General features: G+C 42.9%; 1 protein-coding gene across 17 annotated transcripts in view; it reads right to left on the bottom strand.

Annotated features, from left to right (window-relative positions):
• LOC129815762 (dedicator of cytokinesis protein 3-like) overlaps positions 1 to 6923 on the bottom strand; it is a 400044-nt gene extending 393121 nt beyond the window's left edge. For 7 of the 17 annotated variants that reach the window (XM_055869857.1, XM_055869854.1, XM_055869856.1 and 4 more), the window contains exon 1: positions 6252 to 6923. In XM_055869857.1, coding sequence (XP_055725832.1) covers positions 6252 to 6288 — 37 coding nt within the window. In that variant the 5' untranslated portion in view covers positions 6289 to 6923. The remainder of the gene's footprint in view (positions 1 to 6251) is intronic. The other 10 variants (XM_055869855.1, XM_055869863.1, XM_055869860.1 and 7 more) reach the window with 4 other exon arrangements.
• Positions 6924 to 19151: the final 12228 nt, after the last annotated feature.

Raw genomic sequence — 19151 nt, 5'->3', positions numbered from 1 at the left:
TGAATTGGACTTGCTAAGCAGGCTGTTGTCAGCAAAGCAGTATTTCTTTCCCCAGCTCAATGGCTTCGCATTCCCATGGTCTGTCCGTTTGGGACAGAGAAGACGCTCCTATCTGTCTACATGGAGGTCTAGCTTACACTCTTAATCCATATTTTAACTATGAATAAATCAATACTATCATCAGTGACCTATGACCCTGGATTGTAGCAGCTACAGCTCCAATCCAGCTACTGTATGTCAGCAGCTCAGGATCAATACTGTCAGCTGTTTGGTCACAGTTGGCATACTGACCCCTCCAGAAAGATGTGTAATACACTAGAATATATGTGAATAGAATAGAATAGCATTCACATTTGGGAAGTCCTATCCCACTAGACACACCACGTCATTTCAACGTGAAGTATTGGGTAATATTTGGTAGATACGTCGTCGATCAATGAGATTCCAAACTATTTTCAACCACTCAAAAAAGACATCCAAAAGTTAGTTGTATTTACAATGTGTTATCGCTATGCTTTCAACCATCTAAAAGCACAAAGCAAATTCCAAAGGAAAATCAATGTCAGATTTTTTGTTTGGTTGTCTCCTACATGTATTATCACTGTGATTTCAACCATTTTAAAAGCACAGCAAAGTTCAAAATGGGAATACTTAGTTAATTTATACAACAACTTAATAATCCCTCTCTCCCTCCCCTCCCAGAGGACCTGAGCCCTAGGACCATGCCTCAGGACGACCTGGCCTGACGACTCCTTGCTGTCCCCAGTCCACCTGGTCCTGCTGCTGCTCCAGTTTCAACTGTTCAGCTTGCTGCTATGGAACCCACCTGTTTACCGGACGTGTTACCTTGTCCCGGACCTGCTGTTTCCGACTCTCTCTCTCTCTCTTTCTCTCTCCACCGCACCTGCTGTCTCGACCTCTGAATGCTTGGCTATAGAAAGCCAACTCACGTTTAATTTTGAGGTACTGACCTGTTTCACCCTCTACACCCACTGTGATTATTATTTGACCCTGCTGGTCATCTATAAACGTTTGAACATCTTGAAGAACGATCTGGCCTTAATTAATGTCCATGTACTTTTATAATCTCCACAGAGCACAACCAGAAGAGGACTGGTCACCCCTCAGAGCCTGGATCCTCTCTAGGTTTCTTCCTAGGTTCCTGCCTTTCTAGGGAGTTTTTCCTAGCCACCATGCTTCTACATCTGCATTGCTTTTTAGACTGGGTTTCTGTACAGCACTTTATGACATCTGCTGATGTAAGAAGGGCTTTATAAATACATTGGATTTGATTTGATTTTGATTAAAGTACATGGTGCAAGTGATCAAAAGAGTTTTTAGATTCTGTGCAGATTATTACAGCATTTGTGAAGATTTCCACAGACCTGCGACCCTGAACATACACGCTTTCTATGATTAAATACGAAGACATGTATTGTTCCAGTAACCTCGGTAACCTAAAAGGTTAAATAAATACTGTTACATTAGTGTAATTACAGTCTTACAAAAGTAATATTGAATTGTGTTTGGTTGTCAACGCAACCAAATATGAACAATTGAAGGAGATGTATCTTCTGATTGGATAGTTCCATCTGAGCCACTGGCTTAATCCCATTCGTTATCTTTCATTTTTGGTTGAGTTGAAGACATGAATCTATCTTGTCAACAAGTTGTTATGGCTATTTACCATTATGCAAAAGTATCAACTTTTGAAGGAGATGTATCTCCTGCTTGGATAGCTCCATCTGTGGCACTGAGACTGGCTTTAATTTGTCTACAAATTAATCATTTATATGTTGGATTCACGTCTCCATTTAAGACAGACATCTATGTTAAAACTTCATCGGGATAGGGGGCAGTGTTTCCACTTTGAACAAATTGCGTGCCCAAACGAAATTTCCTCCTACTCTGTCCCAGAAGGTAATACATGCATATTATTATTACCATTGTATAGAAAACCCTTTGAAGTTTCTAAAAATGTTTGAATTATTTCTGTAAGTATAACAGAACTTATTTGGCAGACAAAAACCTGAGAAGAGGTCAAAACAGGAAATTAGAACTCGATTTTCAAATTAGTGTCAAATGAAACCCCTTCTAGATATGAAAGAACCGACACTTCCTAGGGCTTCCACTAGATGTCACCGTCTTTAGATTTTAGTTATATGATTCTACTATAAAGGAGGGGCTCATAGGAGCTATTTTAGTGAGTGGTCGTCAGAAATCTCAGTCTGGTTTTGCGCGCGAGGGCAATGCAATGCTCTTTCTTCAGACAATGAAATTCTCCGGTTGGATCCTTATTGATAATTAATGTAAAACACATACTAAATATGGATTGCAAACATCATTTGACCTGTTTCTACGACCTGTGACGGAACTTTTAGATTTTTTGTCTGGAGGGATTGTTCGTGCGTCATGAAAATGGATTCCTGGGCTGAACATGCTAACAACAAGTGGCTAAATGATGGGCTTTATGGAACTTTTCAGTCATTTATTGTCGATCTGGGAATCCTGGGAGTGCCTTCTGATGAAGTTATTCGAAGGTAAGTGCATATTTATATTGTTTTTGTAGTTTTTGTTGACGCCAAAATGGCGACTATTTCTTTGGCTGGATTGTACTCTGAACGCTGTTCTCAGATTAATCTTTTTCCGTAAAGTTTATTTTGAAATCTGACACAGCGGTTGCATAGAGGATAAGTTTATCTTTAATTATGTGAATAACACTTGCATCTTTTATCAATGTTTATTATGAGTATTTCTGCAAAATCACCAGATGTTTTGGAATCAAAACATTACTGCACGTAACGCGCCAATGTAAACTGAGATTTTTTTATATATATATATATATATATGCACATTATCGAACAAAACATAAATGTATTGTGTAACATGATGTTATATGATTCATCTGATGAAGATTTTCAAAGGTTAGTGATTAATTCTATCTCTATTTGGGGGTTTTGTGAAAGCTACCTGTGCTGTGAAAGAAATGTCTGTGCTTTTTTGGATTTGGTGGTGAGCTAACATAAATATACGTGGTGTTTTCACTGTAAAACATTTAAAAAATCAGACATGTTGTCTGGATTCACAAGATGTTTATCTTTCATTTGCTGTATTGGACTTGTTAAAAAAAATATTTTTGAATTTCCCGCGCTGCCTTTTCAGTGGAATGTGGGGTGGTTCCGCTAGCGGAACGTGTGTCCTAGACAGGTTTAAAGAATAGGACTCAATCAAATCGCACTTCAAATACAGTTTCTTTCAATTGTATTTTTGGTTGAGATGTTGAGACGTGAATCCAACATATAAATTATTTAACTAGGCAAGTCCGTTAAGAAAAAAATCTTATTTACAATGACAGCCTACCAGGGAACAGTGGGTTATCTGCCTTGTTCGACAGATTTGTACTTTGTCAGCTCAGGGATTTGATCTAGCAACCGTTTGTTTACTGGCCCAACACTCTAACCACTAGGCTACCAGCCTCCCTCCTCTAACCACTAGGCTACCAGCCTCCCTCCTCTAACCACTAGGCTACCAGCCTCCCTCCTCTAACCACTAGGCTACCTGCCTCCCTCCTCTAACCACTAGGCTACCTGCCTCCCTCCTCTAACCACTAGGCTACCTGCCTCCCTCCTCTAACCACTAGGCTACCAGCCTCCCTCCTCTAACCACTAGGCTACCTGCCTCCCTCCTCTAACCACTAGGCTACCTGCCACCCAAATTTGTAGATTGCATTTGAAATCAACCAAAGTTGAAAAGGCCTATATTTTATGTATTGTCTACTTTTAGTTGAATCCTGCGCTGAATTTAAACAATAGCTGTTGATGATTTCCCAAATGCCATATAGGCCTAAATAGCATCATTGATGATTACCAAAAGTATGTGGACACCTGCTAGTCGAACATCTCATTCCAAAGTCATGGGCGTTAATATGGAGTTGGTCCCCCCTTTGTTGCAATACCAGCCTCCACTCTTCTGGGAAGGCTTTCCACTAGATGTTGGAACATTGTTGCAGGGACTTGCTTCCATTCAGCCACAAGAGCATTAGTGAGATTAGGCACTGATTTTGGGAGATTAGGCCTGGCACCCAGTCAGCATTCCAATTTATTCCAAAGCTGTTCGATGGTATTGAGGTCTCTTTACAGGCCAGTCAAGTTCTCGCTTTGTGCACAGGGACATTGTCATGCTGAAACAGGAAAGGGCCTTCCCCAAACTGTTGCTACAAAGTTGGAAGCACAGAATTGTCTAGAATGTCATTCAAATCAAATGTATTTATTAAGCCCTTCTTACATCAGCTGATATCTCAAAGTGTTGTACAGAAACCCAGCCTAAAACCCCAAACAGCAAGCAATGCAGGTGTAGAAGTGTGTATGTAGCATTGTATGCTGTAGTGTTAAGATTTCCCTACACTGGAACCAAGGGGTTTAGCCCGAACATGAAAAACAGCCCCAGACCATTATTCCTCCTCCACCAAACTTTACAGTTGGCACTATGCATTGGGGCAGGTAGCGTTCTCCTGGCATCCACCAAACCCAGATTAATCCGTTGGACTGCCAAATGGTGAAGCATGATTCATCACTCCAGAGAACGCGTTTCCACTGCTCCTGAGTCAAATGGCGATGAGCTTTACACCACTCCAGCCGACGCTTGGCCTTGCGCATGATGATCTTAGGCTTGTGTGCGGCTGCTCGGCCATGGAAACCCATTTCATGAAGCTCCCGACGAACAGTTCTTGTGCTGATGTTGCTTCCAGAGGCAGTTTGGAACTCGGTAGTGAGTGTTTCAACCGAGGACAGACGATTTTTACACGCTACGTGCTTCAGTACTCGGCGGTCCCGTTCTGTGAGCTTGTGTGTCGCCTACCGTTTCGTAGCTGAGCCGTTGATGCTCCTAGACGATTACACATTCACAATAACAGCACTTACAGTTGACCGGGGCAGCTCTAGCAGGCAGACATTTGACAAACTGACTTGTTGGAAAGGTGGCATCCTATGACGGTGCTACGTTGAAAGTCTAAGCTCTTCAGTACTGGCCATTCTACTGCCAATGTTTGTCTATGGAGATTGCATGGCTGTGTGCTCGATTTTATACACCTGTCGGTAACGGATGTGGCTGAAATAGAATCCACTCATTTAAAGGGGTATCCACATACTTGTGTATATATAGTGTATAATTTATAAAGCATGGCTACATTTAATTTGCTCTGTACCCTTTGTAATGACTTTAATAGTGACAGTAACGTCTATTAAGTGGAGATTTTTCAACAATCCTTCTCACGATAGCACATTGGTGATAAATATCAGAGCTTGGCTGGCCTTGGTAAAAACCCTGGATGGGACAGCGAAGGGATAGCTGTAGATAGATCAAATCTCCAGTAGGAGGTGCTGTAGATAGATCAAATCTCCAGTAGGAGGTGCTGTAGATAGATCAAATCTCCAGTAGGAGGTGCTGTAGATAGATCAAATCTCCAGTAGGAGGTGCTGTAGATAGATCAAATCTCCAGTAGGAGGTGCTGTAGATAGATCAAATTTCCAGTAGGAGTGGATATTATGTTAAAGTTCTGACGTCAAAGGTACAAATTCAACATATTTTATACAAGGTTTGTTTATGTTAAACATTGGTTACCAAGGTGACATAATCCTGTGGGTGAAATTTTACCCTCAAAACATCTGTTTAAATGTATGACTTTTTTCATATGCGATGTATTTTTCCACATAGATTCCACGTCACAATACGTCGACAAAAGCAATGTTGAAATCGTTTTTCGTTTGATTCGATAACGTTGATTTAGCCAGTTTGTGCCCAGTTTGATCTCTCCTATCCATTGAGCTGGGCATCACACCTGTTGTGGTGGGCTGTGTTTTCTTGTCGCCCTCTATTGGAGATGAACCAGTAGTTTTGATTACGTGACATACAGATCATTAAAACAATGACATCACGAAGTCCAACATGCCCAACTTGTGCGTTGTTAATTAAAAACGGAATAGCCTAGTACAATGTCGAATGGCTTCTATAGACGCGAGATAACGTGATGGTTTGGGATTGGAAAAAGGTGCAGAAATGTCAACGCGTGTCAGGGTTTGGAGCTCCCATCACCTATAGCTTACATACGTCTTTTATATATATTCCAGTATTGAACCGCCAGTCATTTCTTGAGAATAAGGGGAATGACAGTCTCATTGAAGATATATATATATATATAGGCCGGAATAAAGCCTATTTTAAACAATAAAACAAACTGAATTTAATCAACTCACCAACTCCGATTTTCTCCTCCTCCGTCGGGGTCCACATGATCCTGGTGAAATTCCCGGTAAATCAAGCCCGGTTCTGCCGTTATCATGGAAAAAGGACCACGAAAAGTTGTTTAAACCGCTCAGATCCACGGAAATATATCACTGCAAATAAAAGAAAACCAAAGTGGAATGTGCGTTCATATTTCGACTCTCAAACGAAGCATTTTCTCTTCCGGTCCTTAGTGCATCTTCTTGCTGTCTGTCATACAACAACGTTCACTCAGTCTATCGCAATCAGTGCTAGGTTATTATCCTATCCGTAGCCTAAGCCCTGGCTGAGGCTGCCTCGTCACTTCTGTGTGAATCCCTTCTACCAACTCTATCAATGCAGCCGCAGCATCTCGCGCCGTCCACTGCCAGAAGCCAGAATGGAGAAAGCTGTTATTTATTTATTTCGACCAGCGCACAGCACAGCAGTCTCGTCTTCTGTCTGAATACCGCTGTCTGTCAGTCACAAACTCGTTTTGAGTCGGATGAATTCATAAAACAAGCTTTAAAATGATCTTATGTCACTATGGAATAGCAAATCGACCATTTCAAGACCCCCGAGAGTGAATGTCGCAACAGCACGGAGAGAGAGAGAGATGTCCAGTTGTTTACGATGAAACTGGAGAGTGTGTGAACGGGATACTCAAATAGCATGCAGTCACCGCTGCGCCATCTTTAGGCTCGCCAAGTGCTAGCACATCACGCAAATAGTCTGTCTATCCTTCGATGGGACACAGATGGGGCAGAGAGTCAGTTGTTTTGTTTGGGATGTGTTATATCGGGTAATTTTTGGCAGTTTCTCTCTCTCTCTCTCTCTCTGGTGGTGTGTGTCTTGCTGTGTGTGTGTGTGTGTGTGTGTGTGTGTGTGTGTGTGTGTGTGTGTGTGTGTGTGTGTGTGTTTGTGTGTGTGTGAAAGAGAGATTGAGGTGTCAGCTGATGCTCCCCAAGGTGACATCTTTACAAATTAGTCCCTATGTCTTCTTAGACCCCCCCCCCTCTTCTCTTCACACACACACACACACACACACACACACACACACACACACACACACACACACACACACACACACAGAGACACAGACACAGCGAGACACACAGACACAGACACATACACACACACAGAGACACAGACACACACATACACATACACAAAGACACACACACACACACACAGTTAGAAAGCAACAGTGCGTGGGAAAAGTGAAACAGCTAAATCAATCAAAGTGGAACTAAATGGTTACTGAGAAGGTGTTTCTTAGTACATGATGAACAAGGGCCTTGAGAAGACAAGCTCTATTGGCCAAGCCCTGTCTAAAATGGCAACCTATTGGCCAAGCCCTGTCTAAAATGGCAACCTATTGGCCAAGCTCTGTCTAAAATGGCAACCTATTGGCCAAGCTCTGTCTAAAATGGCAACCTATTGGCCAAGCTCTGTCTAAAATGGCAACCTATTGGCCAAGCTCTGTCTAAAATGGCAACTTATTGGCCAAGCTCTGTCGAAAATGGCAACCTATTGGCCAAGCTCTGTCTAAAATGGCAACCTATTGGCCAAGCTCTGTCTAAAATGGCAACCTATTGGCCAAGCCCTGTCTAAAATGGCAACCTATTGGCCAAGCCCTGTCTAAAATGGCAACCTATTGGCCAAGCCCTGTCTAAAATGGCAACCTATTGGCCAAGCCCTGTCTAAAATGATTATGGGAATGTGATAGTAAATTCTATAGGAATGTGATAGTAAATTCTATGGGAATGTGAAATATGAGATACATTACATTGGTTCTACTTGCCCTGCAGATGCTGTTTGTGCTTGTAAAAATACAAATAGCAGCCTTTTCTCCATTTAGGTTGCCATTTTTTGGGGTTGTCTGGACTGCCAGGGAAAGGAGTGCACAAGTACACGAGGTAACCATGGTGATCCAATGGAGTACACAAGTACATGAGGTAACCATGGTGATCCAAAGGAGTACACAAGTACACGAGGTAACCATGGTGATCCAAAGGAGTACACAAGTACATGAGGTAACCAGGAGGATCCAAAGGAGTACGCAAGTACACGAGGTAACCATGGTGATCCAAAGGAGTACACAAGTACACGAGGTAACCATGGTGATCCAAAGGAGTACGCAAGTACACGAGGTAACCATGGTGATCCAAAGGAGTACACGAGGTAACCATGGTGATCCAAAGGAGTACACAAGTACACGAGGTAACCATGGTGATCCAAAGGGTTGTTACTGATCAGGCTGTTTTGTGCTATAGTGTAGTTTTCTGTTTCTTTACTTCATTAAGACACTTCAGGACAATCTCAGACGACATGACATTTGTAAGTTGTTATAAGCATGTATGACTTATAATAAGGTATTTTCTATTGTCAGATAGCATGATGACTGTCAGTTGAGGGACAAGCAGCATTGCTTACGAGTGACATCGTCTGTCAGAAGACATTTACTATATAAATTACTTTATAACAGACCACTTGCTCTCAAATCGACTTACAGTCACGGGTACAACATGTTACGCATTTTATGGTCCCGTGAAACGAACCCACTATCCTGGCATTGCAAGCAGTATGCTCTACCAACTTAGCTACAGAGGGCCACTGACTTACAGAGAGCCACAGAGTTACAGAGGGCCACTGACTTACAGAGGACCACAGAGTTACAGAGGACCACAGAGTTACAGAGGACCACAGAGTTACAGAGGACCACAGAGTTACAGAGGACCACAGAGTTACAGAGGACCACAGAGTTACAGAGGACCACAGAGTTACAGAGGACCACAGAGTTACAGAGGACCACAGAGTTAAAGAGTTACAGAGGACCACAGAGTTACAGAGTTACAGAGGACCACTGAGTTAGAGGACCACAGAGTTAGAGGACCACAGAGTTAGAGGACCACAGAGTTACAGAGGACCACAGAGTTACAGAGGACCACAGAGTTACAGAGGACCACAGAGGACCACAGAGTTACAGAGGACCACAGAGTTACAGAGGACCACAGAGTTACAGAGGACCACAGAGTTACAGAGGACCACAGAGTTACAGAGGACCACAGAGTTACAGAGTTACAGATGACCACAGAGTTACAGAGGACCACAGAGTTACAGAGGACCACAGAGTTACAGAGGACCACAGAGTTACAGAGTTACAGAGGACCACTGAGTTACAGAGGACCACAGAGTTACAGAGGACCACAGAGTTACAGAGGACCACAGAGTTACAGATGACCACAGAGTTACAGAGGACCACAGAGTTACAGAGGACCACAGAGTTACAGAGTTACAGAGGACCACAGAGTTACAGAGTTACAGAGGACCACAGAGTTACAGAGGACCACAGAGTTACAGAGGACCACAGAGGACCACAGAGTTACAGAGGACCACAGAGGACCACAGAGTTACAGAGGACCACAGAGTTACAGAGGACCACAGAGTTACAGAGGACCACAGAGGACCACAGAGTTACAGAGGACCACAGAGTTACAGAGTTACAGAGGACCACAGAGTTACAGAGGACCACAGAGTTACAGAGTTACAGAGGACCACAGAGTTACAGAGGACCACAGAGTTACAGAGTTACAGAGGACCACAGAGTTACAGAGGACCACAGAGTTACAGAGGACCACAGAGTTACAGAGGACCACAGAGTTACAGAGGACCACTGAGTTACAGAGTTACAGAGGACCACAGAGTTACAGAGGACCACAGAGTTACAGAGTTACAGAGGACCACAGAGTTACAGAGGACCACAGAGTTACAGAGGACCACAGAGTTACAGAGGACCACAGAGTTACAGAGGACCATAGAGTTACAGAGTTACAGAGGACCACAGAGTTACAGAGGACCACAGAGTTACAGAGGACCACAGAGTTACAGAGGACCACAGAGTTACAGAGTTACAGAGGACCACAGAGTTACAGAGGACCACAGAGTAACAGAGGACCACAGAGTTACAGAGGACCACTGAGTTACAGAGGACCACAGAGTTACAGAGGACCACAGAGTTACAGAGTAACAGAGGACCACAGAGTTACAGAGGACCACAGAGTTACAGAGGACCACAGAGTTACAGTGTTACAGAGGACCACAGAGTTACAGAGTAACAGAGGACCACAGAGTTACAGAGGACCACAGAGTTACAGAGGACCACAGAGTTAGAGTTACAGATGACCACAGAGTTACAGAGGAACCACTGAGTTACAGAGGACCACAGAGTTACAGAGGACCACAGAGTTACAGAGGACCACAGAGTTACAGAGGACCACAGAGTTACAGAGGACCACAGAGTTACAGAGGACCACAGAGTTACAGAGTTACAGAGTTACAGAGTTACAGAGTTACAGAGAGCCACAGAGTTACAGAGGACCACAGAGTTACAGAGGACCACAGAGTTACAGAGTTACAGAGGACCACAGAGTTACAGAGGACCACAGAGTTAGAGAGGACCACAGAGTTACAGAGTTACAGAGGACCACAGAGTTACAGAGTTACAGAGGACCACAGAGTTACAGAGGACCACAGAGTTACAGAGGACCACAGAGTTACAGAGTTACAGAGGACCACAGAGTTACAGAGTTACAGAGGACCACAGAGTTACAGAGTTACAGAGGACCACAGAGTTACAGAGGACCACAGAGTTACAGAGGACCACTGAGTTAGAGGACCACAGAGTTAGAGGACCACAGAGTTACAGAGGACCGTGATAATAAGGCTTATAATAGCCTCAGGTTATGTCTATGTATCAACATTTAGCCTGTATTTCATCAGGATCAGTATGAGATAATAACACATTGTAAGGGATTCATAAATGCTCATGACAAGTGTTACAATGCGTTATAACCAACCTTAACAGCATTGCCACCTAGTGAGGAATCCCAACAGAGCGTGATGATGATGGTATCATCTCCATATGGTCTCAGATCTCAGCTACAGATTAGCCTAGTGACGAGACAGGCAGGTTAAAATTAGCACACTAATCTGAAGGGAGACACTTACACACACACACACAATGAGACACAAAGAGTGAGAAAGAGAGAAAGAGCGAGCGGGCGAGAGACAGACAGACAGACAGACAGACAGACAGACAGACAGACTGTAAATTTACCATCGTGCATGTTTTGAGAAAGTAAGATGACAATAGTACAAATTGTATTAAAAAACAACAATATTTGACAATACTATACAGTGCATTCGGAAAGTATTCAGACCCCTTGACTCTTTACCACATTTTGTTACGTTACAGCCCTATTCTAAAATTGATGAAATTGTTTTTTTCTACACACAATAACCCAGAATGAAGAAGCAAAAACAGGTTATTATTTATTTTTGCAAATTTATTTCAAATAAAAAAACTGAAATAACACATTTACGTAAGAATTCAGAACCTCTACTGAGTACTTACTTGAAGCACCTTTGGCAGCGATTACAGCCTCAATTCTTCTTGGGTATGACACTACAAGCTTGGCACACCTGTATTTGGGGAGTTTCTCCCACTCTTCTCTGCAGATCCTCTCAAGCTCTGTCAGGTTGGATGGGAAGCGTCGCTGCACAGCTATTTTCTGGTCTCTCCAGAGATGGTTGATCAGGTTCAAGTCTGGTCTCTGGCTGAGCCACTCAAAGACATTCAGAGACTGTCAGGAAGCCACTCCTGCGTTGTCTTAGCTGTGTGCTTAGGGTCGTTGTCCTGTTGGAAGGTGAACCTTCACCCCAGTCTGAGCGCTCTGGAGCAGGTTTTCATTAAGGATATCTCTGTACTTTGCTCCGTTCATCTTTCTATCGATCCTGACTAGTCTCCTAGTCCCTGCCGCTGAAAAACATCCCCACAGCATGATGCTGCCACCACCATGCTTCACCGTAGGGATGGTGCCAGGTTTCCTCCAGACATGACGCTTGGCATTCAGGCCAAAGAGTTCAATCTTGGTTTCATCAGACCAAAGAATATTATTTCTCACAGGCTGTCATTTGCCTTTAACTGAGGACTGGCTTCGGTCTGGCTACTCTACCAGGCCCGATTGGTGGAGTGCTGCAGAGATGGTTGTCCTTCTGGAAGGTTCTCCCATCTCCACAGAGGAACGTGTAGATACTGTTGAGTTCTACTTCCCTTGTGACTGTTGAGTTCTACTTTCTTGTCACTGTTGAGTTCTACTTCCCTTGTCACTGTTGAGTTATACTTCCCTTGTCACTGTTGAGTTCTACTTCCCTTGTCACTGTTGAGTTCTACTTCCCTTGTGACTGTTGAGTTCTACTTCCCTTGTGCCTGTTGAGTTCTACTTCCCTTGTCACTGTTGAGTTCTACTTCCCTTGTGACTGTTGAGTTCTACTTCCCTTGTCACTGTTGAGTTCTACTTCCCTTGTGACTGTTGAGTTCTACTTCCCTTGTCACTGTTGAGTTACACTTCCCTTGTCACTGTTGAGTTACACTTCCCTTGTCACTGTCGAGTTCTACTTCCCTTGTCACTGTCGAGTTCTACTTCCCTTGTCACTGTTGAGTTCTACTTCCCTTGTCACTGTCGAGTTATACTTCCCTTGTCACTGTTGAGTTCTACTTCCCTTGTCACTGTTGAGTTCTACTTCCCTTGTGACTGTTGAGTTCTACTTCCCTTGTCACTGTTGAGTTCTACTTCCCTTGTCACTGTTGAGTTCTACTTCCCTTGTCAATGTTGAGTTCTACTTCCCTTGTCATTGTTGAGTTCTACTTCCCTTGTCATTGTTGAGTTCTACTTTGTTGTCACTATTGCGTTCTACTTTCTTGTCACCGTTGATTTCTACTTCCCTTGTGACTGTTGCGTTCTACTTCCCTTGTCACTATTGAGTTCTACTTCCCTTGTCAATGTTGAGTTCTACTTCCCTTGTCATTGTTGAGTTCTACTTCCCTTGTCACTGTTGAGTTCTACTTCCCTTGTGACTGTTGAGTTCTACTTCCCTTGTCACTGTTGAGTTCTACTTCCCTTGTCAATGTTGAGTTCTACTTCCCTTGTCATTGTTGAGTTCTACTTCCCTTGTCATTGTTGAGTTCTACTTTGTTGTCACTATTGCGTTCTACTTTCTTGTCACCGTTGATTTCTACTTCCCTTGTGACTGTTGCGTTCTACTTCCCTTGTCACTATTGAGTTCTACTTCCCTTGTCAATGTTGAGTTCTACTTCCCTTGTCATTGTTGAGTTCTACTTCCCTTGTCACTGTTGAGTTCTACTTCCCTTGTGACTGTTGAGTTCTACTTCCCTTGTCACTGTTGAGTTACACTTCCCTTGTCACTGTTGAGTTACACTTCCCTTGTCACTGTCGAGTTCTACTTCCCTTGTCACTGTTGAGTTCTACTTCCCTTGTCACTGTTGAGTTCTACTTCCCTTGTCACTGTCGAGTTCTACTTCCCTTGTCACTGTTGAGTTCTACTTCCCTTGTCACTGTTGAGTTCTACTTCCCTTGTGACTGTTGAGTTCTACTTCCCTTGTCACTGTTGAGTTCTACTTCCCTCGTCACTGTTGAGTTCTACTTCCCTCGTCACTGTTGAGTTCTACTTCCCTTGTCACTGTTGAGTTCTACTTCCCTTGTCACTGTTGAGTTCTACTTCCCTTGTCACTGTCGAGTTCTACTTCCCTTGTCACTGTCGAGTTCTACTTCCCTCGTCACTGTTGAGTTCGACTTCCCTTTTCACTGTTGAGTTCTACTTCCCTTGTCACTGTCGAGTTCTACTTCCCTTGTCACTGTCGAGTTCTACTTCCCTTGTCACTGTTGAGTTCTACTTCCCTTGTCACTGTTGAGTTCTACTTCCCTTGTCACTGTCGAGTTCTACTTCCCTTGTCACTGTCGAGTTCTACTTCCCTTGTCACTGTCGAGTTCTACTTCCCTTGTCACTGTCGAGTTCTACTTCCCTTGTCACTGTCGAGTTCTACTTCCCTTGTCACTGTCGAGTTCTACTTCCCTTGTCACTGTCGAGTTCTACTTCCCTTGTCACTGTTGAGTTCTACTTCCCCTGTCACTGCTTTCTCTGCTTTCATTATCACAACAATTCAAACACATCCAGTGAGAAGAATTACAGTATTATACCGTTTCGGAACAAATTACAGTATTATACCGTTTAGGGACAAAGGTCAATGGATGTGAAAGTTTGAAATACGCAGCACATTGTGATGCAATCAACCCGACATTCCATTCAAGTCCAGTAAGTTTCTCCTTGTAGACTGAAAGGGAGACGAGGAGAGGCAGTCTTCACTGTATAAATCACAGAATTTAACAGAACAGTATATTGTATCTCTGTGGCCTTGGTTAAATCATACTGAATGGTTTGAATGCTGGCCAATAGTTTGGCCTTGTGTGAGGGAGGGGAGAGCGACGTCTTGTCCTAGAGAGAGGCACCGCAGTTCTCAGCGATTGGGTTGTAGCTGGAGCGCTTCTCACTCTAATAAAACATGTTACACATAGGTTCATAAGACATTATAAAGGCTCATAAGACATTATAAAGGCTCATAAGACATTATAAAGGCTCATAAGACATTATAAAAGGCTCATAAGACATTATAAAGGCTCATAAGACATTATAAAGGCTCATAAGACATTATAAAAGGCTCATAAGACATTATAAAGGCTCATAAGACATTATAAAAGGCTCATAAGACATTATAAAAGGCTCATAAGACATTATAAAAGGCTCATAAGACATTATAAAAGGCTCATAAGACATTATAAAGGCTCATACATGCTTATAACTTGTTAAAAAAGACAATTTTACAGAATTTGATCTCAATTAAACACAGACACTAAATGTTCGAAACAAAAGGATAGATTTTTATTTATTTTTACATAAAATGTAAAAAGATCACCTCTACACCATTAGTGGTCCCTTTCCAAGAGAATGACACAACTACAGGGTCAGATGCTTCCATTAGTGGTCCCTTTCCAAGAGAATGACACAACTACAGGGTCAGATGCTTCCATTAGTGGTCCCTTTCCAAGAGAATGACACAACTACAGGGTCAGATGCTTCCATTAGTGGTCCCTTTCCAAGAGAATGACACAACTACAGGGTCAGATGCTTCCATTAGTGGTCCCTTTCCAAGAGAATGACACAACTACAGGGTCAGATGCTTCCATTAGTGGTCCCTTTCCAAGAGAATGACACAACTACAGGGTCAGATGCTTCCATTAGTGGTCCCTTTCCAAGAGAATGACACAACTACAGGGTCAGATGCTTCCATTAGTGGTCCCTTTCCAAGAGAATGACACAACTACAGGGTCAGATGCTTCCATTAGTGGTCCCTTTCCAAGAGAATGACACAACTATAGGGTCAGATGCTTCCATTAGTGGTCCCTTTCCAAGAGAATGACACAACTATAGGGTCAGATGCTTTTTAGTCCAACCGATGTTAAAGTGTGGGATTTGGGAATCACATGCTAGTTCTGTGCCCAAGGGAAAGTTCAGTCATGGATGAGAGCTATTGTGGCAAATATCTGCTGTATTACCACCGGATTATATTTACCCATGTACAGCCATATATTTACACATCAAATCAAATTTGATTTGTCACATGCGTCATAAGCAACAGGCGTAGACTAACAGTGAGAAATCAGAGAAACATATTAAAATAATAACACAAGGAATAAATACACAATGAGTAACAATAACTTGGTTATATACACAGGGTACCAGTACCCGAGTCGATGTGCAGGGGAACAAGGTAATTGAGGTAGATATGTACACATATTGTACATAGGGGTAAAGTTGTTAGGCAACAGAATAAATAATAAACAGTAGCAGCGGTGATACCAAGTGGTGATGCCACCAGTTAAGATGCTCTCAATGGTGCAGCTGTAAAACGTTTTATATTTATATATACACCGAGTGTTTCAAAACATTAGGAACACCTGCTCTTTCCACGACTTTGGCTGCGGTTCAAACTCACAAAAGACACACCCTCGTCCACTTACCCTCATCTATTGCCCTTGGGGGAATCCCCGGCACCATCTTGCAGGGTGGTCCAAATGATTAGGCAAGCAAGGGAAGTTTGCAACGTAAACCCCTCAGCCCTCGTTTTTAGTCAAGTTTGCTAGTGTACAATTATGTTCACTCCGGGCCTAAAACTCCCCATAATTCAATTCACCACGATTGTACATCCGCTAAGGAAAGTCTGCGAAAACCTAGAAACAACATCAATGGAGAGGTCAACATACAAGCGTAAGTAAAAACAAATGAAAATAAGTTAGAAATTGTGCTACTAATACACAAGACGGCACAAACACGTCTCGTAAAAAGTAAATATGTTTGGTTATCTTTTGGAAATTGTAGAAATAAAACATTTTCCATCTTCAGAAGTTCCAGCTAGGTAGGCTAACGTTAGTTAGCTAATTAATTTGCTAGCTATCATACAGTAGGCGTATATTAATAATGATATATTTAATATAAGTCGACATACACTCATAATTGACAGCAGCGCATATAAAGCACCCACAAGCTACCAGTGGCTGAAAACACAATCATCAAGGGATGAACGAGTCACGAATTTCTGGGCAAGGGCGGTTCATTTAAAAATCATTGCTTTCTCCCTCGCCCCTTGCCCTGTAAGTGTATACTTGTCAGTCGTCATGATACGTCATCAGAAGTGTCCACTTCATTTGAGGGCTGAGGGGATAGGGTATGTCTTTTAGGTGTTTGGACTGCAGCCATGGCAGACTGACCAGGTGAATCCAGGTGAAAGTTATGATCCCTTATTGATGTCACTTGTTAAATCCACTTCAATCAGTGTAGATGAAGGGGAGGAGACAGGTTAAATAAGTATTGCTAAGCCTTGAGACAATTGAGACATGGATTGTGTATGTGTGTCATTCAGAGGGTGAAAGGGCAAGACAAAAGATTTAGAGTTCCTTTGAACGGGGTATGGTAGTAGGTGTCAGGCACACCGGTTTGAGTGTGTCAAGAACTGCAACACTGCTGTTTTTTTTTTACACATTCAACAGTTTCCTGTGTTTCTCAACATGGGCCAGCATCACTGTGGAATGCTTCTGACACCTTGTCCAGTCTATGTGAACTGAGGCTGTTCTGAGGACTAGAGGGGGTGCAACTCAATATTATGTTTGTGTTTCTAATGGTTTGTCCATTCAGTGTATTTGGTCAATCATATGTCTATGATTTACATGTACCAATATGTAGCCACATTGTGTTAAAGTGACCCCTAGAGGTACTTAGTGGCTATTGCATCTCGCAACACCAGGATGTGTGTTCACCATTATAACACTAAATATATAGAATACCCTTTTCACACTATTGTGCCAATGCAAATGGTACTGTGTTGGCCTGGATAGTTTCTTTTTACATTTACATCTACATTTTACACTGTAGAGCACTGTTCCACCGTTGTGTAACCGGGCCAGCCCAGTACAGCTGGGCTCTGTTATACTATGGTGGATATGTAACCGGGCCAGCCCAGTACAGCTTGGCTCTGTTATACTATGGTGGATATGTAACCGGGCCAGCCCAGTATAGCTGGGCTCTGTTATACTATGGTGGATGTGTAACCGGGCCAGCCCAGTACAGCTGGGCTCTGTTATACTATGGTGGATGTGTAACCGGGCCAGCCCAGTATAGCTGGGCTCTGGTATACTATGGTGGATGTGTAACCGGGTCAGTACAGTACAGCTGGGCTCTGTTATACTATGGTGGATGTGTAACCGGGCCAGCCCAGTACAGCTGGGCTCTGTTATACTATGGTGGATATGTAACCGGGCCAGCCCAGTACAGCTTGGCTCTGTTATACTATGGTGGATATGTAACCGGGCCAGCCCAGTATAGCTGGGCTCTGTTATACTATGGTGGATGTGTAATCGGGCCAGCCCAGTACAGCTGGGCTCTGTTATACTATGGTGGATGTGTAACCGGGCCAGCCCAGTATAGCTGGGCTCTGGTATACTATGGTGGATGTGTAACCGGGTCAGTACAGTACAGCTGGGCTCTGTTATACTATGGTGGATATGTAACCGGGCCAGCCCAGTACAGCTGGGCTTTGTTATACTATGGTGGATGTGTAACCGGGCCAGCCCAGTACAGCTGGGCTCTGTTATACTATGGTGGATATGTAACTGGGCCAGTACAGTACAGCTGGGCTCAGTTATACTATGGTGGATGTGTAACCAGGCCAGCCCAGTACAGCTGTGCTCAGTGGTGTGTAAAGGGTACAAGAGTGAACACAGCATAGGAGCACAGCATACCCATAACATGATGCAGCCACCACCATTCTTGAAAATATGAAGAGTGATACTCAGTGATGTATTGGATTTGCCCTAAACATAATGCTTTGTAATTCAGGACAAAAATGTCATTACTTTGCCACATTTGTTGCAGTATAACATCAGTGCCTTATTGCAAACAGGAATATTTTTTATTCTATACAGGCTTTCTTCATTTCACTCTGTCATTTAGGTTAGTATTGTGGATTAAATACAATGCTGTTGATACATCAGTTATATCACATCCAGTCACCACTGGCCTCATGGTGAAATCCCTGAATGGTTTCCTTCCTCTCCGGCAACTGATTTAGGAAGGGCACTTGTATCTTTGTAGTGTAACATTACAAATGCACCAATCTCAAAAGGATATTCATTGTTTCAATTCAATGTTCTACCAATAGGTGCCCTTTTTTTGTGAACCTTAGGAAAGCTTACCTGGTCTTTGTGGTTGAATCTGTGCTTGAAATTCACTGATCGATTAAGGCACCTGTGTGGGATACGGAGATAGACGTTTAGTCATTTAACAATCATGGTAAACAGTATTATTGCACACGTTGAGTCCATGTAACTTATTATGTGACTTATTAAGCATTTTTTTACTCCTGAACTTAATTTAACTTGCCATAACAAAAGGGTTGACTACTTATTGACTGACTCAAGACA

The sequence above is a fragment of the Salvelinus fontinalis genome, chromosome 18 (assembly GCF_029448725.1).
Source record: "Salvelinus fontinalis isolate EN_2023a chromosome 18, ASM2944872v1, whole genome shotgun sequence".
In the NCBI taxonomy this organism is placed as follows: domain Eukaryota; kingdom Metazoa; phylum Chordata; class Actinopteri; order Salmoniformes; family Salmonidae; genus Salvelinus; species Salvelinus fontinalis.
The sequence above is the reverse complement of the archived record's forward strand: the minus strand, read 5'-3'. Positions and strand labels throughout refer to the sequence as shown.